Source organism: Tubulanus polymorphus, unplaced genomic scaffold (assembly GCF_964204645.1).
Source record: "Tubulanus polymorphus unplaced genomic scaffold, tnTubPoly1.2 scaffold_25, whole genome shotgun sequence".
In the NCBI taxonomy this organism is placed as follows: Eukaryota; Metazoa; Nemertea; class Palaeonemertea; order Tubulaniformes; family Tubulanidae; genus Tubulanus; species Tubulanus polymorphus.
In genome coordinates this window covers 59,145-84,703 of record NW_027437432.1, presented here as the reverse complement: position 1 = coordinate 84,703, position 25,559 = coordinate 59,145, and the positions used below count along the sequence as shown (strand labels likewise).

General features: G+C 40.0%; 4 protein-coding genes across 6 annotated transcripts; 1 reads left to right on the top strand and 3 right to left on the bottom strand.

Annotated features, from left to right (window-relative positions):
• Window positions 1-658: 658 nt before the first annotated feature.
• On the bottom strand, window positions 659-8,523 carry LOC141914463 (U3 small nucleolar RNA-interacting protein 2-like). 2 transcript variants are annotated; one of them, XM_074805685.1, is made up of 14 exons: window positions 8,406-8,523; window positions 8,025-8,260; window positions 7,555-7,694; window positions 5,495-5,562; window positions 4,256-4,297; window positions 4,035-4,161; window positions 3,793-3,917; window positions 3,619-3,711; window positions 3,431-3,531; window positions 3,204-3,338; window positions 2,230-2,292; window positions 1,993-2,156; window positions 1,026-1,108; window positions 659-849 (listed from the first exon to the last, which is right to left on the bottom strand). In XM_074805685.1, exons 1-14 carry the CDS (start codon window positions 8,463-8,465, stop codon window positions 697-699), a joined length of 1,590 nt encoding a protein of 529 aa, XP_074661786.1. In that variant the 5' UTR covers window positions 8,466-8,523; the 3' UTR covers window positions 659-696. The 2 variants fall into 2 exon arrangements, with proteins under 2 accessions (XP_074661786.1, XP_074661787.1); XM_074805686.1 differs by having other exon boundaries at window positions 1,026-1,105.
• Window positions 8,524-8,910: 387 nt separating this feature from the next.
• Window positions 8,911-11,689, bottom strand: LOC141914469 (lys-63-specific deubiquitinase BRCC36-like). 2 transcript variants are annotated; one of them, XM_074805694.1, is made up of 8 exons: window positions 11,542-11,689; window positions 11,015-11,134; window positions 10,189-10,276; window positions 9,971-10,059; window positions 9,758-9,822; window positions 9,478-9,656; window positions 9,100-9,247; window positions 8,911-9,011 (listed from the first exon to the last, which is right to left on the bottom strand). In XM_074805694.1, the coding sequence occupies exons 1-8, from the start codon at window positions 11,644-11,646 to the stop codon at window positions 9,005-9,007; spliced, it is 801 nt and encodes a 266-aa protein (XP_074661795.1). In that variant the 5' UTR covers window positions 11,647-11,689; the 3' UTR covers window positions 8,911-9,004. The 2 variants fall into 2 exon arrangements, with proteins under 2 accessions (XP_074661795.1, XP_074661794.1); XM_074805693.1 differs by having other exon boundaries at window positions 8,916-9,247.
• Window positions 11,690-12,515: 826 nt separating this feature from the next.
• Window positions 12,516-21,240, top strand: LOC141914471 (interferon-related developmental regulator 2-like). The gene is made up of 13 exons (XM_074805696.1): window positions 12,516-12,553; window positions 12,638-12,718; window positions 13,233-13,367; window positions 13,945-14,053; window positions 14,146-14,226; window positions 14,687-14,888; window positions 14,969-15,019; window positions 15,156-15,334; window positions 15,546-15,654; window positions 15,740-15,874; window positions 17,557-17,685; window positions 17,918-18,007; window positions 18,383-21,240. Exons 2-13 carry the CDS (start codon window positions 12,679-12,681, stop codon window positions 18,467-18,469), a joined length of 1,347 nt encoding a protein of 448 aa, XP_074661797.1. The 5' UTR covers window positions 12,516-12,553; window positions 12,638-12,678; the 3' UTR covers window positions 18,470-21,240.
• Window positions 21,241-22,908: 1,668 nt separating this feature from the next.
• LOC141914470 (uncharacterized) lies at window positions 22,909-25,057 on the bottom strand. The gene is made up of 8 exons (XM_074805695.1): window positions 24,927-25,057; window positions 24,392-24,774; window positions 24,250-24,313; window positions 24,039-24,169; window positions 23,846-23,964; window positions 23,626-23,758; window positions 23,407-23,503; window positions 22,909-23,294 (listed from the first exon to the last, which is right to left on the bottom strand). The coding sequence occupies exons 1-8, from the start codon at window positions 24,994-24,996 to the stop codon at window positions 23,227-23,229; spliced, it is 1,065 nt and encodes a 354-aa protein (XP_074661796.1). The 5' UTR covers window positions 24,997-25,057; the 3' UTR covers window positions 22,909-23,226.
• Between the last annotated feature and the right edge of the window lie 502 nt (window positions 25,058-25,559).

Genomic DNA, 25,559 nt, shown 5'->3' with positions numbered 1-25,559 from the left:
CTACTCTTGCTAGCGAATACAAGCTATTTTAGATAGAACTCTTTTCTCAGCGAATGTATTCCAATGTATTAACACCCCCGATGAAGCAGCAGGCTCGCATGCCAAAGGGGGAATTTTAAGCAAATGAAAATTTATTCCCCAAAGAATTTCATTTCAGCCCATTAGGAAAATCAGTGTACTCTGCTCGAATCGGATGTCTGGAACACTATTCAAAAATATATAACATCCAACTCGAAAATAACTCAAGTCAGACACATCTTCCACCGTCCCAGAGATCCGATTTCACGCACAGTCTAACTGGAATAATAAAGTTTGCTTAAGCCACTAATGCCCTAGAACACTCATTAAATACCAATAAGTGAGATGTGTGCTTGGCTTTTGATTATTCGATCAATCCTAAGTATCACTTTAAATGCTGTGGTTTATCAGATAACTTATTCTAGCCAAGGGGAGCACTTTTAAGCACTTATTGCCATTTTTGTCAAAAATTAAGCACAGATTAGACTAAAACAAATTTTTTCCTATTAATAGCACAAATAGACAATGCAGCGGTCTACAGAGTCTATGCCTATAAAACTGTATTTCCTCAATGCAGAGGTCTAAAGAATCCTAGAACGAAAACCTTACAGTTTAAACTCCAAGATTGTTTTATCATGACTTTATTGTCCCAACATCCAAATCAATCCAGTTTACATTTCATGTCTCTGATTTTTTCTTTAATCGAATGATAACTAAAGAATTCTTAGCATCTTTCATTCTCCACCATCGGCCCCATTTATGTTCCTGTCCTACTGCGGCAACTAGGAAACTACCGTCACTGGCAAACTGTAAACTATTCACAAACCCGACCTACAATACAATACAAACGTGTCATACATTTCAATATACTACAGCATAGTTCATGTGAAGAGATTGCAGGGCAATTTGAGTTGAATTTCCTGATGAGGAAAATAGAATCAGAAATATATTTAATGAATTGTTTACATTAATTCTCTAAAGTTTGAATCTCAGAATGAAACACTTACGACTGGTACAGAGAATAACGGTTCCAGTTTCCTATAATCATCTAGAATTCTCCACAATCTGATGCGACCATCTTTAGAACCTGCTGACAATCAATAGGAAACAACATTAAATGGATCTGGGAAAGAGGAGAGGGAAGAGAGGGAGGAGAGGGAGGGGAGAGGGAGGGGAGAGGGAGGTTTTCTCTGCACCCAACAGTTAGATATCGATCTTGCCTAACCATAATCCCGGATCCCCCAGGCTGTACAACTGGTATACACTGCTCTCACCTGATGCTATTAGATCAGTATGCTGTACTGATGAGTTGATCCCCCCTGTATAACCCCCCCCCCCCAGGCTGTACAACTGGTATACACTGCTCTCACCTGATGCTATTAGATCAGTATGCTGTACTGATGAGTTGATCCCCCCTGTATAACCCCCCCCCCCCCCAGGCTGTACAACTGGTATACACTGCTCTCACCTGATGCTATTAGATCAGTAAGCTGTACTGATGAGTTGATCCCCCCTGTATAACCCCCCCCCCCAGGCTGTACAACTGGTATACACTGCTCTCACCTGATGCTATTAGATCAGTATGCTGTACTGATGAGTTGATCCCCCCTGTATAACCCCCCTCCCCCCTCCCCCCCAGGCTGTACAACTGGTATACACTGCTCTCACCTGATGCTATTAGATCAGTATGCTGTAATGATGAGTTGATCCCCCTGTATAACCCCCCTCCCCCCTCCCCCCAGGCTGTACAACTGGTATACACTGCTCTCACCTGATGCTATTAGATCAGTATGCTGTAATGATGAGTTGATCCCCCTGTATAACCCCCCTCCCCCTCCCCCCAGGCTACACACTGGTATACACTGCTCTCACCTGATGCTATTAGATCAGTATGCTGTAATGATGAGTTGATCCCCCTGTATAACCCCCCTCCCCCTCCCCCCAGGCTGTACAACTGGTATACACTGCTCTCACCTGATGCTATTAGATCAGTATGCTGTAATGATGAAACTGCTGAAATCCAGTTCTCTTCAGGTTTTGATGTTGTGTTTATTTCAGTGTCGTCAGTTGAATTACTGTGAGCGTTTCTAATGAGAGCGCACGGTTTTTTCTTCATAACGCTCCACACAGCTAGAGAACTGACATTATATCACACAATTAAATATACATCAATGGCTTCATCCATAAATCACCCTATGACATCATACTTACTTGTCATCGGCACCGGAGACAAAATGCTGTTCATTTATCAATGATACACAATCAATAGAACCACTGAAAATAAATCAAACCTATCAGTATAAAACTGATTTCAAACACCAGTATTGTAAACACTGTACTGGTCAGACTCTACTGGTCAGACTCTACTGGTCAGATTCTACTGGTCAGATTCTACTGGTCAGACTCTACTGGTCAGACTCTACTGGTCAGACTCTACTGGTCAGACTCTACTGGTCAGACTCTACTGGTCAGACTCTACTGGTCAGACTCTACTGGTCAGATTCTACTGGTCAGACTCTACTGGTCAGATTCTACTGGTCAGACTCTACTGGTCAGACTCTACTGGTCAGACTCTACTGGTCAGACTCTACTGGTCAGACTCTACTGGTCAGACTCTACTGGTCAGACTCTACTGGTCAGATTCTACTGGTCAGACTCTACTGGTCAGACTCTACTGGTCAGACTCTACTGGTCAGATTCTACTGGTCAGACTCTACTGGTCAGATTCTACTGGTCAGACTCTACTGGTCAGACTCTACTGGTCAGACTCTACTGGTCAGACTCTACTGGTCAGATTCTACTGGTCAGACTCTACTGGTCAGACTCTACTGGTCAGACTCTACTGGTCAGACTCTACTGGTCAGACTCTACTGGTCAGACTCTACTGGTCAGATTCTACTGGTCAGACTCTACTGATCAGACTCTACTGGTCAGACTCTACTGGTCAGACTCTACTGGTCAGACTCTACTGGTCAGACTCTACTGGTCAGACTCTACTGGTCAGACTCTACTGGTCAGATTCTACTGGTCAGACTCTACTGGTCAGATTCTACTGGTCAGACTCTACTGATCAGACTCTACTGGTCAGACTCTACTGGTCAGATTCTACTGGTCAGACTCTACTGGTCAGACTCTACTGGTCAGACTCTACTGGTCAGATTCTACTAGTCATCATTTTAACTTACTGATGACCATGAAAAACTAGTTGTGATTCTTCAATGATTTTCCAGATACGAATGGACCGGTCGCCGCCTCCTGATGTGATCGCTCTCTCTCGAGATAACGAATCTATTGCTGTGATTTTATCTTGATGACCAAATCTGAAAGATAAACCATCATTTCAACCAAATTGATGAAATGCTTTCATCATATATGTGCAGGGTAATGAGTAAGCTATTGTTTGGATACTTACAACGTTTCAACGTAAGCCATTTGATCTAAATCCCATATTTTCACTGATCTGTCGTGTGAAGAACTGAACAACTGATGACTTCCTTTACGGAAAACTAAACCCTATAAATACCGTATTCAAATACAATTCATATCATCTTCGGCTTCGAGTTCAAACTACTCGGTGAAATATAATAAACTAAAACTCACTGAAACAGAATCTCTGTGTCCTGTAAATGTTCGAATATGTTGACAATTTTCTGGATTCCAAACATGAATCAATTTATCGCAATCACCAGAAACCTGAAAATACATGAATTCAATGAGCACCAACTCTTCAGAGTTAAACCGTCAAATATCAGTATAAAATTGTGTAAAACCTACTAGAAATTTGTTATCTGATGAAATAGCCAAACATAAAACATGAGACTTGTGACCAGCGCTTGTTTTTGGATCCAGTTTCTTACCACCTTTAATCGTATGAATTTTCTGACAAGTTTCTAAATTCCCTGGAAATAAAACACGATAAACAATAAAATCAGATCGACAATTGTGAGAGATAAAATCAGTTGAAATTCCACAAAAAACTGTGTAACTGGATTCTGTCATCAGTTGTAAATACTTACATTTGATAATATGACAATCTTTGGACGCAGTGAAAATGTATTTATTATCAGGTGAAATCACTAAACACGTTAATGGTAACTGATGAGCACGTAGGACACTGATATCTTCAGCTTCCGGTGGTAAAAACTACAAATATATATACACAGGCAACTGTTAGTATGATGTCATAGGGTGATTTATGGAGGTAGCCATTGAATACGTTTATAATCAGCTGATTTACCTGATCAGCGATATATCTGTGCAATCGTCCACTTTGTTCCAACTGAAAAAAACAAACAGATTTGAAACATGTCGATAGAACATGAAACATGTCGATAGAACATGAAACATGTCGATAGAACATGAAACATGCCGATAGAACATGAAACATGTCGATAGAACATGAAACATGTCGATAGAACATGAAACATGTCGATAGAAAATGAAACATACCGATAGAACATGAAACATACCGATAGAACATGAAACATACCGATAGAACATGAAACATACCGATAGAACATGAAACATACCGATAAAACATGAAACATGCCGATAGAACATGAAACATACCGATAGAACATGAAACATACAGATAGAACATGAAACATGTCGATAGAACATGAAACATGTTGATAGAACATGAAACATGTCGATAGAACATGAAACATACCGATAGAACATGAAACATACCGATAGAACATGAAACATACCGATAGAACATGAAACATGTCGATAGAACATGAAACATACCAATAGAACATGAAACATACCGATAGAACATGAAACATGTCGATAGAACATGAAACATACCGATAGAACATGAAACATACCGATAGAACATGAAACATGTCGATAGAACATGAAACATACCGATAGAACATGAAACATACCGATAGAACATGAAACATGTCGATAGAACATGAAACATACCGATAGAACATGAAACATACCGATAGAACATGAAACATGTCGATAGAACATGAAACATGTCAATAGAACATGAAACATGTCGATAGAACATGAAACATACCGATAGAACATGAAACATGCCGATAGAACATGAAACATGTCGATAGAACATGAAACATGCCGATAGAACATGAAACATACCGATAGAACATGAAACATACAGATAGAACATGAAACATGTCGATAGAACATGAAACATGTCGATAGAACATGAAACATGTCGATAGAACATGAAACATACCGATTGAACATGAAACATGCCGATAGAACATGAAACATGTCGATAGAACATGAAACATGTCGATAGAACATGAAACATACCGATAGAACATGAAACATGTCGATAGAACATGAAACATGTCGATAGAACATGAAACATGTCGATAGAACATGAAACATACCGATAGAACATGAAACATGCTGATAGAACATGAAACATACCGATAGAACATGAAACATGTCGATAGATTTAGTAAACTCAGTTGTATTATATTACAGTAATTCTTACCACATCCTGTTTTAAACGATGAGCGATTAAATCTTTTTGAGCTTCTCGATCTTCGTCTTGTAATTTTTCTAATCAAATAAAAATATGAAATACAGAGAATCTGGATTCATCTATAGATCTATAAACATCCGACCGGTCTCAGTGAGAGAATCTAGATTCATCTATAGATCTATAAACATCCAACCGGTCTCAGTGAGAGAATCTAGATTCATCTATAGATCTATAAACATCCGACCGGTCTCAGTGAGAGAATCTAGATTCATCTATAGATCTATAAACATCCGACCGGTCTCAGTGAGAGAATCTAGATTCAAACATCGAACCGGTCTCAGTGAGAGAATCTAGATTCAAACATCCAACCGGTCTCAGTGAGAGAATCTAGATTCATCTATAGATCTATTAACATCCGACCGGTCTCAGTGAGAGAATCTAGATTCAAACATCCAACCGGTCTCAGTGAGAGAATCTAGATTCATCTATAGATCTATTAACATCCGACCGGTCTCAGTGAGAGAATCTAGATTCAAACATCGAACCGGTCTCAGTGAGAGAATCTAGATTCAAACATCCAACCGGTCTCAGTGAGAGAATCTAGATTCATCTATAGATCTATAAACATCCGACCGGTCTCAGTGAGAGAATCTAGATTCAAACATCGAACCGGTCTCAGTGAATCTAGATTCAAACATCCAACCGGTCTCAGTGAGAGAATCTAGATTCATCTATAGATCTATAAACATCCGACCGGTCTCAGTGAGAGAATCTAGACTCAAACATCGAACCGGTCTCAGTGAGAGAATCTAGATTCATCTATAGATCTATAAACATCCGACCGGTCTCAGTGAGAGAATCTAGATTCATCTATAGATCTATAAACATCCAACCGGTCTCAGTGAGAGAATCTAGATTCATCTATAGATCTATAAACATCCGACCGGTCTCAGTGAGAGAATCTAGATTCATCTATAGATCTATAAACATCCAACCGGTCTCAGTGAGAGAATCTAGATTCATCTATAGATCTATAAACATCCGACCGTTCTCAGTGAGAGAATCTAGATTCATCTATAGACCTATAAACATCCGACCGTTCTCAGTGAGAGAATCTAGATTCATCTATAGATCTATAAACATCCGACCGGTCTCAGTGAGAGAATCTAGATTCATCTATAGACCTATAAACATCCGACCGGTCTCAGTGAGAGAATCTAGATTCATCTATAGATCTATGAACATCCGACCGGTCTCAGTGAGAGAATCTAGATTCATCTATAGATCTATAAACATCCGACCGGTCTCCGTGAGAGAATCTAGATTCATCTATAGATCTATAAACATCCGACCGGTCTCAGTGAGAGAATCTAGATTCATCTATAGACCTATAAACATCCGACCGGTCTCAGTGAGAGAATCTAGATTCATCTATAGATCTATAAACATCCGACCGGTCTCAGTGAGAGAATCTAGATTCGTCTATAGATCTATAAATATCCGACCGGTCTCAGTGAGAGAATCTAGATTCATCTATAGACCTATAAACATCCGACCGGTCTCAGTGAGAGAATCTAGATTCATCTATAGATCTATAAACATCCGACCGGTCTCAGTGAGAGAATCTAGATTCATCTATAGATCTATAAACATCCGACCGTTCTCAGTGAGAGAATCTAGATTCATCTATAGATCTATAAACATCCGACCGGTCTCAGCGAGAGAATCTAGATTCGTCTATAGATCTATAAACATCCGACCGGTCTCAGTGAGAGAATCTAGATTCATCTATAGATCTATAAACATCCGACCGTTCTCAGTGAGAGAATCTAGATTCATCTATAGATCTATAAACATCCGACCGTTCTCAGTGAGAGAATCTAGATTCGCCTATAGATCTATAAACATCCGACCGGTCTCAGTGAGAGAATCTAGATTCATCTATAGATCTATAAACATCCGACCGGTCTCAGTGAGAGAATCTAGATTCGTCTATAGATCTATAAACATCCGACCGGTCTCAGTGAGAGAATCTAGATTCAAACATCCAACCGGTGTCAGTCACTGACCTTCATTCTCCAGTTGTGATAAATACTGTTTTGCCAAACGTATTCGTTTTTCTTGAGCGGTTTCTAGATCCTCCTCTGATGAATACCCGCCCGCCGCAGCTGACTTCTCATTGATTTTATCTTGACCCAAATCTAAATCACTTTAAAAACATAATTCAATCAATCAATTATCAGTAATCAGTCACATGTGTTTCATTCCCTTATCTCCTTTATCTTCAATCTCACTTCCTCTCTCCTCTCCCTCTTCCTCCCTCTCCCCTCTCACCCACTCTCTCCTCTCACCCACTCTCCCCTCTTTCTCTCTCCTCCCCTCACCCACTCTCTCCTCTCCTCACCCACTTTCTCCCCTCTCCCTCTTCCCCTCCCCTCACCCACTCTCTCCCCTCCTCTCACCCACTCTCTCCCCTCCTCTCACCTCTCCTCTCCCTTCTCCTCAGAGATTGGAATTTATACCGATATATATTTCGTACCTGTCTGAATCACTTGCTATCTCGTCATTTAATCCACCTTTATAATTATTGTTGTTGGTTTCATTTGGTTTCCTACGTTTGGCAGCTGGAGCAGTCCCTCCTCCGACTGTATCTCTGCGTTTAGCAGCTGGAGCAGTCCCTCCACTGGCTGTATCTCTGCGGGGAGCAGACCCTCTAACTGCATCTCGGCCAGATTTTTGCTGTTTTCCACCGAAACTCTTCGATTTCACGAGAGGCTAAAATAGAGAAATAAATTCTAATTGGATTGATTGGGAGCGGTTTAATCACAGACTAATCATCAGACACTTTAATTCATCAGAACTCATTTAAAAATAATCAAATATACACAAAAATTCACATGATTCATTGAGTTATCATCACCTTTTTATTTCGAATCGTTGTTACTTCAGATTTCGTTTTATTTCTAATAAAAAAAGACATTTTACTGAATTCTACGCATCACACGTGTATTGAAGGGGTAGTGGATATTTCACACTCGTCGTAAGCAGGTGTTTTAATATAATTGATTGAATTGGTGTTTAGAGAAAATGCTTTTTTTAAATCAATTATCTTGATGAAAATTTTGTCTTGTTGAATGATGAGTGTAGCTGATGTTATCAAGTTTATGTGGTCACAAATAAACATCAATAAAATTATAATTGAATTGGTTCTAAAGGGGTAGTGGATTATTCACACTTCCCACTGACGGGCGTATCCATCCGTGTGGGCGCGGGGGTTCGAATCCTTATATTTTTTTACAATTCAACGCTCTGGATGAAATAGATACCAGTTTGGTATTCTGGGTGCTGGGCTTTCTTAGGCTGCCTCAATAAGTAAATATTCAAATTTCCTTTTTATAACAAAATTTTATTCATTTCAATGATAAACGGGTATTACAGCATTTATGTACAATAATTTGATCAGTTCTGATGAAGTACAAAACTCAGATAGTTGAACACTAGTTGAACACCAGTTGAACACTAGTTGAACACCAGTTGAACACCAGTTGAACACTAGTTGAACACCAGTTGAACACTAGTTGAACACTAGTTGAACACTAGTTGAAAACTAGTTGCGAGTTGATTTTAATTGTTTTAAAAGTGAATCTCGTTCCTGTGAAAGACTCTTTAATTTCAGTTCATTCTGCTTCAAACGACTTTCTAAAGTATGCATCAAAGGTCCTGACATTACTTCCATTATGTGACATAAAGATTTGGAAAATACTGCAATTAAAATAAACACAATATATAAGTATTCAACACATGCTACAACCCTTCAGGCGATGAGCCTGGTCTGTGTGCCCCCAGCACATTCCACTTTGTGATGATCGTCCACACTTCACATGTGTTCAGTGCTTCACCTGAGACATTTTTAATTGAAAATGAACTACAAACACCAGACATTAGACATTTTACCAGCACACTTTCAAAAACTGATTTATTATGATACCTACCAGCACCGTTATGTATTCTATTTATCAGATCTAAGTTATTTCCAGTAATCATCGTTCTCTCATATTCTTCCTCTTCTTCACGAGTGAGAATTTTCGGTAATTCCACCAGAGATTCCAAACAACTTTGACTCATTGAATTCTGTTGTTTTATATGTAGTGGTATCTCAATACGCATATATCTGAAATATTTAAAACAATTTCAATATTTTTCTAGCCACCCACTGAATACACAAATATAGATTTGAATATTTGAGAATGAAGAGAAGTTGTCGGTACTGACTGCGGTGGTTCCCCTTCTGGACTCTGATTCACTGATTGAAAACAAGTCACTTGAATCCTACATTGCTGAAATAGAATAAACATACAACTCATCAGATATTATAGATCTACTCAGTCTTATCGGATTAACTCACAATTGCGGAACCAGAACTTTAGAACTGGATTCAGAATTGTAGAAATGTGTCCACAATTTTCACAGATATTTTAACTTTACCTTTGTTTGTTTATCCTCTGAATAAACTGAGAAAATGAGTCCAATGAAACAATCATCCATCAACTGATACATTGCTTGAGTTCGTACATCTACAATGTATGAATGTGTTTCATGGGTCGCGGGGAAACAGGAAACGTGTGAATCATGCAGTTATAAACACGGAGTTCATATTTAAGAAGTTTCAAGGACCGCTATAAACTCTGTTTAAACTCACTAACCTACGTGTGACGGCCACACTGTTATATGTGGATGTGAATGATACCAGCCTAAAACTCTCATCGGCCGCTTCAGTTCATTTGTTAATCTGTTCACAGTTTCATCAAGGAATTATAAATATATATATACCACATAAACACAGCAGAATCAAACTATTTCAATCAGTTTCATGGTAAGCATTATTTCACACTCCACAGTAGACTCGATCTAGGAATACACGGACAGCAGCTGACGATTCCAGGGCTGGGCAGTCAGCTCACTCATCATCATTATACATTGAATCTCACATGGCCAAGGGTGGATGTGATAATCTTAGACATGCAGGATCTGAGGCATACAAAATCTGAGACATGCAGGATCTGAGGCATACAGGATCTGAGGCATACAGGATCTCAGGTATGCAGGATCTGAGGCATACAGGATCTGAGGCATACAAAATCTGAGACATGCAGGATCTGAGGCATACAGGATCTCAGGTATGCAGGATTTGAGGCATACAGGATCTGAGGCATACAGGATCTCAGGTATGCAGGATTTGAGGCATACAGGATCTGAGGCATACAGGATCTCAGGTATGCAGGATCTGAGGCATACAGGATCTGAGGCATACAGGATCTGAGGCATGCAGGATCTGAGGCATACAGGATCTGATGCATACAAGATCTCAGGTATGCAGGATCTCAGGCATACAGGATCTCAGGCATACAGGATCTCAGGCATACAGGATCTCAGGTATGCAGGATCTCAGGCATACAGGATCTCAGGCATACAGGATCTCAGGCATACAGGATCTGCTGTATCTGATCTAGTAATAAATTAAAAGGATATTTCAGCATGTATTGCAGCATCTGAAAGTTGCTCAGGTGATATCTCAACTCTATCTGGCTGTTTATCAGAACGACGTAATATAATCACTGATGATATGTGAAGAATTCTATTATCAATCATCTAAAAATAGAAAAGAAAGAAGTTTCTGGTGTCAGTTAACAGCAGCGACGGCCGAGTGATTCCTAGCCCCCCTCTGCACACTCCTGATTGTGTATATACCACATTTCAATGTAGAAACGTAATACATAGAAACAGAAACTGAGAAGGAAGTTTGAACTGGCAAGACGGTTGGCGAGCAAATCAAAATGACGTTTGGACCAAAGACTTTGGCAAAGTCCAACGTTTTGTCTGGGTCGGTGTTAGTCAGTAACCTGTCTGTGGTTTAGTTTCACGATCGGATATTTTCACAAACCACATATTGGTATAAGCCCATCCGATTATAAAAAGCTTACCACCAACGATGTCGATTAGGTTACTAATTAGCCATTAGGTCAGTGTTTGATTTTGTAAAGTAAAGCCTACAGTACCTCTCCAATGAGTAAACCCATCACTTCCTCGCGTTCAGTTGATAAAGCATGAGCCAAACAAACCATATAAACATCACATTCTAAATAAACACTAGATACAGCCATTGTATCGTAATTTAAAAAACAACGGGTTCGAACCCAGTCACTAGTCGAATAAAATTAATTTGAATTTGTGGCTCCACGTAGTTCGCGAGACTGAGTTACGATGGTTGCTTCACCGGAATTTGGTAGAAAGCGACCTTCAATCATATCGCAAAGCCTAGAAGTGCCCGAGAAAATCTTAACTTCTTCACCGAATTTTGAAACTATTCAATATTCATGACAGTGTACGCAATTTATTCTTGTTTCAGATCCTTTGTTTATTCAATGAAATACATATTTTTCTAATTTCAATGATAATAGTTTAAAGAATTACCAAACAAATTTAGTCACCTGCCACAGTGCACTATTCAATTCAATTTGAACTTTATTTCAAAGTTTTCACCTGTGGCAAGTGAGGACCGCCATTAGGTGGAACCATCTCTCATCATGCATCAAGTGTACACTTAAAACAAATCCGATTTAACTTAGTTAATTATATCTTGATCTCAGCGCGTCAGTGATTTCAGTCGAATTAAGTTAATTTGAATTTGTGGCTCCACGTGGTTCGCGAGACTGAGATACGATGGTTGCTTCACCGGATTTTCGCAGACAGCGACCTTCAATCATATCGCAAAGCTCAGAAGTGCCCGAGAAAATCTTAACTCCTTCACCGAATTTGAAACTATTCCGATTCACGACAGTTTATGCAATTTATTCTTGTTTCAGATCCTGTTTATTCATTGAAATAGCATATTTTTCTAATTTCAATGATAAGATAATTGTTTTAAGAATTACCAAACCAATTTATTTAGTCGCCTGCCACAGCAAGCACGGTGCAATATTCAATGCAATTTAAACTTTATTCTACCGTAATTTACCTGTGGCAAGTGAGGACCGCCATTAAGTGGATCCGTCTCTCATCATGCATCAAGTAAACGATAATAAACATATTTATATCGCGTTGTTTTTATTTATCTCTTTAAACAAATTCGATTTAACTCCATCTTGATCTCAGTGACGTCACGATAAGGATAATCTCAATAAATATCAACAATCATGCCTAATAAAGGAAAGAAATTAAACAAGAAGGCGAAACGTGAGTTTCTTTCATCGACATCAGTTTCATCATCATCAATCGATAACAAACATCATCATGTGTACGGGTACAGTGAGAGTCTGACTCTCCGGAGCAGAGTGGAGGGGTCCTGTGTAATTCTGTTGACTGTGACGCTGGCTGGGTTAAATCCCCTCTTACTACCAACCAGGCCAGGCAGGGGGACAGGTAGTGAGTGTTCCTACGGCCAGGGGGAGTTGCAGTAACTTCCTTTCCCGGAGAGAGTTGCCGAAACCCCCTCACAACTGGGGGATAGGCAGTGATGGGATAGAACTGTTGGGGTTAAGTGTTAGTGATTTATGTGTGTGAATGGAACAGATGTTTCTTCCAAACAACATGTGCCTCCTCTCACACCACACCCCCTCATTTAGTGTCTCCCCATATCCCTCATTTAGTGTCTCCCCTCACACCTCTCATATAGTGTCTCCCCTCACAGCGGAGCAGGGAGGGGGATAGCTGTATAACTAATTGTAGTAAGTATGATGTTGTATTTCAGTGCTAGGTGGCGTTGGTGTCGGTGGATTAGCGGTAGCTGATCGTATGAATATGACCAGTGATGAAGATTATGATACTGCTGATAATATGAGTGTTATCAGCAGCCAATCAGAGACCAGGAGCATTACTGAAGAAGGTACTTATTACAACTTAGTTCCACAGTTGAGACTCTGGATCCAGTTCCACAGTTGAGACTCTGGATCCAGTTCCACAGTTGAGACTCTGGATCCTGTTCCACAGCGGAGACTCTGGATCCAGTTCTACAGTTGACACTCTGGATCGAGTTCCACAGTTGAGACTCTGGATCCAGTTCCACAGTTGAGACTCTGGATCCAGTTCCACAGTTGAGACTCTGGATCCAGTTCCACAGTTGAGACTCTGGATCCTGTTCCACAGTTGAGACTCTGGATCCAGTTCCACAGTTGAGACTCTGGATCCAGTTCCACAGTTGAGACTCTGGATCCTGTTCCACAGTTGAGACTCTGGATCCAGTTCCACAGTTGAGACTCTGGATCCTGTTCCACAGTTGAGACTCTGGATCCAGTTCCAAAGTTGAGACTCTGGATCCTGTTCCACAGTTGAGACTCTGGATCCTGTTCCACAGTTGAGACTCTGGATCCAGTTCCACAGTTGAGACTCTGGATCCAGTTCCACAGTTGAGACTCTGGATCCTGTTCCACAGTTCACTTAGTAAGTATTGATAATTGTTTCAGGTTCTGGTGGAATATTTGGAGACTCTACGGAACAAGTGGATGAAATCAGTGCACAAGAAGAATTTGAGGAGAAACTTAAAGATTGTATCGATTTACTGTCAGATAAAAGGTTAGAACAATTTCTGAAACCAGTTCTACAGTTGTGGATCTTATTTCTACAGTTATGGATCTTATGTTTTCAATGAATTTATTTATTTTCAGTGCAAAAAGTCGTGAAAACGCATTGAAAGGATTAATTACTGCTTTCTCTAAGAAATATCTCATTGACTTCCTGTCTGACCGGTAAGCACCACAGAGAGAGTACCTGGGCAGGAGGGGAGAGGGAGTACCTGGGGAGGAGGGGAGGGAGTACCTGGGGAGGAGGGGAGAGGGAGTACCTACTAGGGAGGAGGGGAGAGGGAGTACCTACTAGGGAGGAGGGGAGAGGGAGTACCTGGGTGGGAGGGGAGAGGGAGTACCTACTAGGGAGGAGGGGAGAGGGAGTACCTACTAGGGAGGGGAGAGGGAGTACCTACTAGGGAGGAGGGGAGAGGGAGTACCTACTAGGGAGGAGGGGAGAGGGAGGAGTGGAGAGAACCCGGGGTGAGGGAGTACCTAGGGAGGAGGGGAGAGGGAGTACCTACTAGGGAGGAGGGGAGAGGGAGTTCCTACTAGGGAGGAGGGGAGAGGGAGTACCTACTAGGGAGGAGGGGAGAGGGAGGATATATGTGTATTATTCAGTGAATGCTGTGTATTATTGTAGATGTGTAACAGTTGGTGATAGTCTAGAGAAATGTTTAAAGAAAGGTAAAGGAGAAGAGCAGGCACTGGCAGCTCATGCTTGTATGCTGTTATCCATACAGTTAGGACTGGGTGCGTTAGGAGAGGAATTCTATAAAACTATTAAACCAGTTCTCATTACGATCATGGTCGACAAATCAGCGGCTATTAAAGCTAGAGCTAAGGTACTGCAGTCGTCATAGCGATCATCAGCTAGAAAATAACTGACTGTATTATTGAATTTGAATGTTTGAATATGTTACAGTGCGCCGAGGCTGCCGGATTGTTGTGTTTCATCGCTAGCGGAGATTTAGAAGTAAGTCATCGGTACCGTGACAACGGGGCTAACCGACTGTATTGTTGTAAGAGTTTAAATATTTCGATGTTATCGACCTAACATCAGTTTAAGTGAGGTGCAGGTTTTCACTGATAATATGTGGTTATAATTGTAGGCAGTTTTAGCTATGATGGAATCATTTGAAGGTATATTTAAAGCCTCCTATCTGAAAGGAGATGGATCACCTGCGATAGTTACTCCTCAAGATGCTACGTTACACTGTAGCGCTTTATCGGCGTGGAGTTTATTACTATCAGTCGCTTCTCCAAATATGGTCGCTAAAATCATAGAAACGTAAGTCACCAGCCGGGTTTAGTTTGACAGGTTCAGTTTGACAGGTTTAGTTTGACAGGTTCAGTTTGACAGGTTTAGTTTGACAGGTTCAGTTTGACAGGTTTAGTTTGACAGGTTCAGTTTGACACGTTCAGTTTGACACGTTCAGTTTGACACGTTCAGTTTGATAGGTTTAGCGGGTGAAGTTTGATTCCAGATTTGTTTATTTCAGACATCTATTAAAACTGCCCGGTATAATGGAAAGTGGTGATGTTGATTTACGTATTGTTGCTGGTGAAGCTGTTGCTATGTTATATGAATTAGCGAGAGAAAGTGATGAGGTATTCACCAGTTTTCGGTCATTTTAGAAATTTCTGATTGCAAATTTTTGATGATATTGAAATTGCCATTTTGGATTTTGTTCAGGATTTTGAAGGTGAAGATTTAGAATTTTTGTGTCAAAGATTAAAAACTCTCGCGACTGACAGCAATAAATACAGAGCTAAAAAAGATCGTCGTCAGCAAAGGTCGAGTTTCCGGGATATTCTACGTGCTGTAGAGGTAAGTTAACTAGTATTCTACAAGCTGTATAGGTAAATACACTAGTATTCTACGTGCTGTAGTGATATGTAAACTAGTAGTCTACAACCTGTAGTGATATGTAGACTAGTATTCTACAAGCTGTAGAGATATGTAGACTAGTATTCTACAAGCTGTAGTGATATGTAGACTAGTATTCTACAAGCTGTAGAGATATGTAGACTAGTATTCTACAAGCTGTAGAGATATGTAAACTAGTATTCTACAACCTGTAGAGATATGTAGACTAGTATTCTACAACCTGTAGAGATATGTAGACTAGTATTCTACAACCTGTAGAGATATGTAGACTAATGTCTATTTATAAATGGATGAGACCTGTTTTTCTGGGATATTTTGCTTACTTTTTGGGGTACATACCTCATTTATGTCTTAACAGAATGCCAAAAGTCGCGGACAACAACTGAATATCCGATATATTTCCAGTTCTGTACCAATTAGATGGATTGGCAAAAAGACTCCTTAAGTCCAGTTGAATGAGAGAGAAAATCCTCCATTTTGTGAAATTTCTTGAATTTTTACATTGTCACCATGCCTACAAAATGAAGTTATTTTTCTTGTGGGGTCTCAACAACTAAATCAGGGTGGCGTAGGCATGGTAACAATGTTCAAATCCAAGAAATTTCACAAAATGGAGGATTTTCTCTCATTCAACTGGACTTAAGGAGTCTTTTTGCCAATCCATCTAATCGGTACAGAACTGGAATAATATCGGATATTCAGTTGTTGTCCGCGATTTTTGGCATTCTGTTAAGACATAAATGAGGTATGTACCCCAAAAAGTAAGCAAAATATCCCAGAAAAACAGGTCTCATCAATTAATAAATAGACATTAGTATTCTACAAGCTGTAGAGATATGTAGACTAGTATTCTACAAGCTGTAGTGATATGTAGACTAGTATTCTACAACCTGTAGAGATATGTAGACTAGTATTCTACAACCTGTAGAGATATGTAGACTAGTATTCTACAACCTGTAGAGATATGAAGACTAGTATTCTACAACCTGTAGAGATATGAAGACTAGTATTCTACAACCTGTAGAGATATGTAGACTAGTATTCTACAAGCTGTAGAGATATGAAGACTAGTATTCTACAACCTGTAGAGATATGAAGACTAGTATTCTACAACCTGTAGAGATATGAAGACTAGTATTCTACAAGCTGTAGAGATATGTTGACTAGTATTCTACAAGCTGTAGAGATATGTAGACTAGTATTCTACAACCTGTAGAGATATGTAGACTAGTATTCTACAACCTGTAGAGATATGTAGACTAGTATTCTACAACCTGTAGAGATATGAAGACTAGTATTCTACAACCTTTAGAGATATGTAGACTAGTATTCTACAACCTGTAGAGATATGTAGACTAGTATTCTACAACCTGTAGAGATATGAAGACTAGTATTCTACAAGCTGTAGAGATATGTAGACTAGTATTCTACAAGCTGTAGTGATATGTAGACTAGTATTCTACAACCTGTAGAGATATGTAGACTAGTATTCTACAACCTGTAGAGATATGTAGACTAGTATTCTACAACCTGTAGAGATATGTAGACTAGTATTCTACAACCTGTAGAGATATGTAGACATGTACACATTGATAGATAATGCTGTTGTGTGTTTTATGCAGGAAGGTGAAGCACCAGAATTAAGCATTAAATTTGCTCATGAAGTTTTGTATATTGAAACTTGGGTTCATAAACGACAATATGACGCATTATGTCACGTGATGGGAACTGGAATGAATAATCATCTTCAGGTAGGCTAAATATCAGCAGCCCCACTACCTCTCCCCTCTCTCTCACTCCCCTCCCTCTCTCTCTCCTCACCCCCCTCCTCTCCTCCCCCTCTCCTCTCTCATCCTCTCTCCCGACCCTCTCTTATCATATTAATTTGGATATTCATGAATCCAAGTCTGTATTTGAAAATTCATGTAGTCTCTACCGGTATCTGGATAAGAGAGAATTAAATTCAAGTTATGTATGTTTCAGGAGAATGAATTGATACGTGATATATTTGGTCTGGGGTCACCCGTACCTTTAGCCGCTGCTAAATTAACCAAAGCTAGTAAAGTAGATCGGGTAAGTAGGAAATACTACATGGTTCCTAATAATAACTTCTAGATTCCTTAAAAACTCCTTCTAAATTGAAGGTGCATGAGACTACTTTGAGCAAAATGCCCAAAACTCCTTTAAAACGCTCTCAATTTTGATAAATAAGCCATTACTAATTTGGAAACTAGTATTGTTGAGTCGATGTATAACCAAATTACAGGTTTACCGAGATAAATAGTACCGATTATAGGAGTTTACAGTAATTCAGATTTGAAAGTGATGCAGACTCTTGCTTGAAATATGAAATGTTCTCCTTACACTGATTATATCGAGGAATGAAGGATCTGTTGAGATTCTGTTCTGTTCAATGTGAGAATATCGATGATATTTTTATGATTTCAGCACATGTTTAATGCAGCAGCGTTTAAAGCTCGTACGAAGGCCAGAGCTAAAGTTCGAGATAAAAGATTTGTTCACGCGGCTTATTGATATCACTGGATTCTAGGCCTCAAAATAGATTAGAAATTATATATATATATTATATATTATCAAAATATATTGTTTTAAGAAAATAATGGTTGAAGAAAGTGTGGATGATATAAAAAGATCAGTTTTAATAGTGGAATCACATTCCACCAGTGTGATTCCTCCTCCAGGAGGTTCCACACGTGCGATTCCTCCTCCACGAGGTTCCACACGTGCGATTCCTCCTCCACGAGGTTCCACACGTGCGATTCCTCCTCCACGAGGTTCCACACGTGCGATTCCTCCTCCACGAGGTTCCACACGTGCGATTCCTCCACGAGGTTCCACACGTGTGATTCCTCCTCCACGAGGTTCCACGTGCGATTCCTCCTAGTCGAGGTTCCACCTGTGTGATTCCTCCTCCACGAGGTTCCACACGTGCGATTCCTCCACAGGGATCCACACGTGCGATTCCTCCTCCACGAGGTTCCACACGTGCAATTCCTCCTCCACGAGGTTCCACACGTGCGATTCCTCCTCGTCGAGGTTCCACCTGTGTGATTCCTCCTCCACGAGGATCCACACGTGCGATTCCTCCTCCACGAGGATCCACACGTTCCACACGTGTGATTCCACTAAATACACTTGTTTACTGCTTTGATCGGATTTTTTGCTTCGTTCAGGGTATAAAACAAACAGTAACTGAAACTCAGGGCAACGAGTTTTATATTTACAATACATCACTTGAAACAGAGTCAATTGTTGCCTTGTCTATTACAGGGAGGTGCATTTCAGAGGCATCTCGAGTGAGGTGTGAGGTCTCCCTCAGATGCACCTCGGGAGGTGTGAGGTCTCTCTGGGATTCGATCAGATGCTCAGGTTTTATTGTCATTTATTGAAATAAATAAAATGAGAATTATTATAACTTTCTCTTCATTGGAATCAACTCAAATTGAATAATGACAGAACTTGAGAACATTGTGGCAGTCGAAACTCACTTATATCAACATGACCTGTATCCACTTATATCAATGACTGGTTTAAGACAGTGATTTGATATGATAATAAAAAACAAGGTTAAAGTATCATCCGTCCTTGTTTTATAACAATCCTTCTAACAGCAGGGCTTGTTTTATAACAATCCTGCTAACAGCAGGGCTTGTTTTATAACAATCCTGCTAACAGCAGGGCTTGTTTTATAACAATCCTGCTAGCAGCAGGGCTTGTTTTATAACAATCCTGCTAACAGCAGGGCTTGTTTTAATTCACTTTCAATCACCAGTAATTGTGTCATGTTTTTGTCAGTCCACTGTTAAGGGTAATTCGACTGTCAGTTTTAATTGAGTTAGAATTTTTATGTAAAGTCATCCTGCCCAGTGTCGGACAGCCTATAACCAGCCTCCTAACGGCAGGTTCCGGGCTGCGGGGGTCAGTTGCCAAGTTAACCACCAGATTAATTACCTGTTTATCAGTTACCGACTGGTGTTAGATTTCATTGATTCTTGCGTTACTGAATGTTTGCTTGTTGTACGTGATTCAATCAGTCCACAACCGGTCTACACTGGTCCATGTCTACACTGGTCCATGTCTACACTGGTCCTGGACTACACTGGTCCATGTCTACACTGGTCCATGTCTACACTGGTCCTGGACTACACTGGTCCATGTCTACACTGGTCCATGTCTACACTGGTCCTGGACTACACTGGTCCATGTCTACACTGGTCCATGTCTACACTGGTCCATGTCTACACTGGTCCTGGACTACACTGGTCCATGTCTACACTGGTCCATGTCTACACTGGTCCATGTCTACACTGGTCCTGGACTACACTGGTCCATGTCTACACTGGTCCATGTCTACACCCGGTACCAGTGTAGACTGTACCGGTCTATGTCACTGATTCTTGTACCGGTACCAGTCTACACTGGTACCGGTCTATGTCACTGATTCTTGTACCGGTACCAGTCTACACTGGTACCGGTCTATGTCACTGATTCTGATACCGGTACCAGTCTACACTGGTACCGGTCTATGTCACTGATTCTGGTACCGGTACCAGTCTACACTGGTACCGGTCTACACTGGTACCAGTCTACACTGGTACCGGTCTATGTCACTGATTCTGGTACCGGTACCAGTCTACACTGGTACCGGTCTATGTCACTGATTCTGGTACCGGTACCAGTCTGTGTTATTGTGGTAACAGGCAAAATAATCAAAATGTGCTATCATCATTCAATATATTCAAAAATATGACAGTTATCTCCAAGGTTACTATGAGAAACCGTTATTATAACTGAATAGTCAGAAATTGTTTTTTTTTTTTTTTTTTTTGAAGCGCCGGCTTCAAATCCATTTGGATCTGTTTGAATTTAAGCCGTTTGGCCCGAGATGTAAACAATTATTGTACTTTGCTCGTGAAATAACCTGCTTCACATGAATCCGATCAGGGTTCAGGGGAATCAGTTAACTAGCTTTGGTCCTGGGTTCTACTATAGGACAATGTGTCACATGGTATCCTTACTATGAAGGGGGGGTTACGGAAAGGACTGATAGTTTTTGAAAATCAGTAAATTTACAGATCATTCATTAAACATAGATTGATTAAAAACTATGCATCTTTATGAATTCATCGTGAATTGTGTCTTCCTTTAACCAAGTTTCATTTAACATCAACTAATAAATTATGTGAGGATTTTATTGTGTATATATTATATGATTTCAGGGGTTGGGATTGATAAAGACACCAGGTTATCGGGGTCGGGATTTAATCAAACCTGGGCTATTTTTATGCTTGGTTTTGTGTGAAAATAAATCATTGATTTATGTGAAATATTTCTAGTTTGTTGTTTGTTTATTTGACTCCTTCCTATTGTATCCGGACTGAAGGTGCAGTTTCCTCATCTCTTGTGTCCATCGTCTCTGACGGCTGATCATCTCGCAACTCACTTTACATGTAGTTCATTCTTAATACCGTGTCGCATGTGACATCTTAGTTTGTCTACAACACGTCAGTACTGGAGACTCAGTCAAATAACCAGCCATGCCGTAGTTGATCACTAGTATGTTTGATTGGCTGTAAAAACTTCAATCATTCACAGATTGAAGTCTACTCTACTAAGTGTTATTTTTGAAGAACAAATATTTCTTCCCCGACCCCCCCCCCCCCCCCCTGATTTGAACACAAAAAGTTTTAGTTTATCTCAATTTGTCACCGTAGCCCAAGCACACGTCACTTCAGGGCAATATAACATGTCTTAAGTGCATGATTGACGAATGAAATTAACTGGTCCCGCGCGATCTGAGGAAAGTGCAAAATAATCTGTTAGTTTAATATCGATTTATTTAAATGGTCTGAAATTCTTTGAAAATAAAATGTAATTTGAATTAAATTCTTCGTGTGGCATGTGAGTTATCACTCTACGCTGCCGCTTTACCGAATGCTAATATCCGCTGAGCAAAAGAGTTATATCAAAAGTGGCTTTAGAATTGATTTTGAAAGCAGATTTTCCTTAGAAAAGCGTAAATGTTGATATGATTTTTAATTCTTAACAAAGAAGTGTTGAGTAATGGATGAAATTTGGCTTAGAAAAATATCTGAATTCCTCGCGTGCCACAGTAAGATTGCAAGGCTCTATAAGATCTTAACCGTTCAGTGCTGCCCCAATGAATTACGACAGCGGAATTTCTGTGAATTAATGCAAATTTACCGCCGGTATTTAAATTTTCTTATTAAATTGTGCAATCAAAATAGAATCATTTGTTGTTGTTTTCTTTCTAATTGCGCCTTTGAACAAATCATACTAGCTCTCCTTTTGTCCTCTCCACAGTCAGTTTGGGCGCATGATGGGCGCGGTGCGTTTTCGAGAAAGTAATGGTCAGAAAACATTGTGAATCTATCCACCATGCACAAGACACCCCGATACAAATTGACTATTTTTTTTAACTAACTTTTCCGTCATTTAAGTAGTGACAGTGCTGTTTTAAAAGAGTTCGATTTTTCTCGGAATCCGGCCCGCAAATCGGTAAATAGTTTGCCCAATACGGCCACTCAAACAATCTGGCACGCGAGTATCATGTTAGTTCGCATTTTCCCCGCTACCGTTATACATAGAGGCAGCACTGGACGGTCAATATACGACTCTCGGTATTTTTTACTGTGGCGGGCTAATTGTATGTACCATCAACGCTTTGTTTAATAAATTCCTCAATTGATAGAAAAAAGAAAACGATTCTAAAAAAAGAATTTGTAGACTCATTCTGCGTGCAGGCGATTCACAGGAGCAGTTACACAGTCCTATCGTGGACCGGTGCATTATAAGTGCTGAAATTGAAAAGTTGTCACTTTACTTGTACCACAAACATTGAGCATAAAAACACAATTTATATTATGAATATATTGTTTATTAAAATACTATTAAACTATCAATACAATTCTAAAGTGAAATGTGGACAAGAGTCAAACATTATAATAATACCGGTATTTATTTCTTATTTACCGCGCTCAGTTTACAATTCAATTTCAGCGTGGTTTACAAATAAACAAGGCTATAAACACAAATTAAAACAGTCAATTTAAATATTGCCTAAACAGAAAAGTTTTCAGCTCAGTTTTATAAGTAACTACATCACTGCAGGATCTTATTCTAAAAGGTAAATAGGAGCTGCTGAGGCAAAGGCGCGGTGATCGTTAAATTGAGACAGAATTTAGTAAAATCATATTAGTGGATACAGGGTGGACCAGGTTATTCACTCATTAGAGGGGTGGAAGGACTAGTCAAACTCTCTCAGAGGGGAGGCAGGGTGTTGTATGCATCCATTCGACTAACATTGCATAATTAGGCTCTGAAAATAGAAACAATGAACATTTAAAATCTCATAGTTTGACAGATATCTCCTACCCCCCCCCCCCCCACTCTTGGTACGTACCCCCTCCCCCCCAACTCTTGGTACGTACCGTTATCAGGAGTTATAATTCCATGTCTGATTAAAAAGTCTAAATTCACGAGGGCAGCATTAGCCCTAAACTCATCAGTAATCATCTTACTTAATAACTGAAAATAAAACAAATAAACTACATGTTAATAAGAGACAGGTCACAATAAAGTCTGATCTTTCACCGCAAACATTTCTCCAACCTCTGAACATTTTCATCTTAGTTTAATGTAAAATTTACCGATTGTACAGGAAGTAATTGAAAATCAGCGACTTCTCCATCGGAGTTGTGCGGAGTGAAAGATTGTGGAAGTTCTAAATCAAAACAATATTCAACACCGGGGACAATACCACGTGACGCTTCATAGCAATAACTGAAAATAATCAACAGGGTGGCTCCAAATTGAACAGGGTGGCTCCAGGTTGCAGATTAGTTCTGGTGATTTTTAAAATGCACAAACCTGACACATCCAACATGTTTTAATTTATTGAGGAATTGTTCTGGAATTGAAGCCTCTTCGCCGCATTCCTTCCTTGCGCAATCTAAAACCGTTAGTCCAGCAGTCAGTCCACCGGCAACCTGAATCAACAATCACGAATAAATACTGAATATTGGAACTATTCAGCCGTTATTTACCTATAATCAGTACTGACCATTTGATCGAGTTTGTTTGGATAAGTTGGTTTAGTAGGTGACCGGCGGGCAGTCCAAACGCACAGTCCTTCCGTAGAATGATTAACATATCCATTTATATGAACTCCATACGTCCTTATACCAAATATACCTGAAATAATGTAAGTGTTCTGTGGTGAGAGACTGTGAAACTTCTCAAAGGATCTTCTAACCAGAACTTACAATACTTACACGCTGCTGCCCTTTCTATTTTCATCAGTGAACATCGTCTATCATTTGCCCAGACTTCATAGAACTGAAATTTAGAAAATAATTTAATAAAGATGGGTTCAATTTGCACTCGCGAGGCATAGAATGAGGAGTGAGATTCTACCTCATTTCTCCAGCCGTTCAACGCTTCTAGTTTGCTCTTCTGTTTTAAATCGAGCAGCACATCATTAACACGTTGTGTTCTGTGTTTGTATGAATCCAGTGATTCAGTAACACGTCGTGTTGAATCCAGTGATTCAGTAACATGTCGTGTTGAATCCAGTGATTCAGTAACACGTCGTGTTGAATCCAGTGATTCAGTAACGCCACGTTGTCGTGTTGAATCCAGTGATGATTCAGATTCATTCAGCTGTATACTACCAGTAGTTTGATCACGTATTGTGAATGTATCCCGATATTGAAGTAGCTCTTTCAAATGATCAGCTCGAATTGTCCCGACTCGATGTCGCCCGATATAAAAATCGCTACATTTCTCTCTAATCGAACCTGGAAATAGTCCAGTTTCTGAGTGAGACAGTTTTGTGCAGCAGGGCCAGGGGCCTGGCTCTATCTAAAACTAAAATTTGCCAGCTTTTAGTTTTTTTTTAGTATCTCGCGGGGATGGGAGGAGGAGAAAGAATGCAATATCTGTGATTTACCTGGTAAAAGATAACTATTACATCGTTGTGTTACCAGTCTTAACAAACCATCAGAAATTCGTTTTGACATTTCTGACAATTTGAAGGAATCAATTTAGTGAATTGAATTGAATATACCCAGACTGTGCTGCCACCTAGTCGAGGTAGCTGACTCTGAGCCCGAAACGTCCGAGCGACTAGATTATTCCTATCCTCGCTAAACTTTATCGAAACACTGGATTTCTTCTGAATCTTCATCTGGGTTTTTTGATTTGTCTTGTGGTAAAAAGTATTTCTTTTGTCATAGAAATGTAAGCTTGTATGACCAAACGACGGTTCGGTTTGCATTGACTCCCGCCCCGTTCGCCATCTATTGGAATTTTTCTGAAGGCGAATGTTAGACTGGTTGCCTGTCAAGACCGGTGACCAGTCTATAAGTGTAGGTGGAGACCGGCAACAAGTCTATATAAAACCACACGTTTTATGCACGCGCCGGGCCGAACACTAGAGAGGAAAACGGGGGGGGGGGTCCAGGTTCGAACCCGAGATTGAGACGGTTTCAGAGTGATTTGGATACTGAGTGTAGATTAACCATTGATCAGTGTTCCATGTTCGACCGGTCACAGTTTATCGGCGTCTCGAGTGTTCCGGCCG

What these genes read in the sequence shown, in the direction of transcription:
- LOC141914463 (XM_074805685.1), bottom strand. Translation starts at nt 8,465, where the DNA reads ATGTCTTTTTTTATTAGAAATAAAACGAAATCTGAAGTAACAACGATT. An exon ending in CATCAGATAACAAATTTCTA is followed by an intron (nt 3,712 to 3,792) that starts GTAGGTTTTACA and finishes ATGTATTTTCAG; the next exon opens with GTTTCTGGTGATTGCGATAA. An exon ending in GACACAGAGATTCTGTTTCA is followed by an intron (nt 3,532 to 3,618) that starts GTGAGTTTTAGT and finishes CGGTATTTATAG; the next exon opens with GGTTTAGTTTTCCGTAAAGG.
- LOC141914469 (XM_074805694.1), bottom strand. Translation starts at nt 11,646, where the DNA reads ATGGCTGTATCTAGTGTTTATTTAGAATGTGATGTTTATATGGTTTGT. An exon ending in AGTGTGGCCGTCACACGTAG is followed by an intron (nt 10,060 to 10,188) that starts GTTAGTGAGTTT and finishes CATACATTGTAG; the next exon opens with ATGTACGAACTCAAGCAATG. An exon ending in CAGAGGATAAACAAACAAAG is followed by an intron (nt 9,823 to 9,970) that starts GTAAAGTTAAAA and finishes ATTCTATTTCAG; the next exon opens with CAATGTAGGATTCAAGTGAC.
- LOC141914471 (XM_074805696.1), top strand. Translation starts at nt 12,679, where the DNA reads ATGCCTAATAAAGGAAAGAAATTAAACAAGAAGGCGAAAC. An exon ending in TCGCTAGCGGAGATTTAGAA is followed by an intron (nt 15,020 to 15,155) that starts GTAAGTCATCGG and finishes TTATAATTGTAG; the next exon opens with GCAGTTTTAGCTATGATGGA. An exon ending in GAATGAATAATCATCTTCAG is followed by an intron (nt 17,686 to 17,917) that starts GTAGGCTAAATA and finishes TGTATGTTTCAG; the next exon opens with GAGAATGAATTGATACGTGA.
- LOC141914470 (XM_074805695.1), bottom strand. Translation starts at nt 24,996, where the DNA reads ATGTCAAAACGAATTTCTGATGGTTTGTTAAGACTGGTAACACAACGA. An exon ending in TGAACGGCTGGAGAAATGAG is followed by an intron (nt 24,314 to 24,391) that starts GTAGAATCTCAC and finishes TCTAAATTTCAG; the next exon opens with TTCTATGAAGTCTGGGCAAA. An exon ending in AATTATAACTCCTGATAACG is followed by an intron (nt 23,295 to 23,406) that starts GTACGTACCAAG and finishes TTCTATTTTCAG; the next exon opens with AGCCTAATTATGCAATGTTA.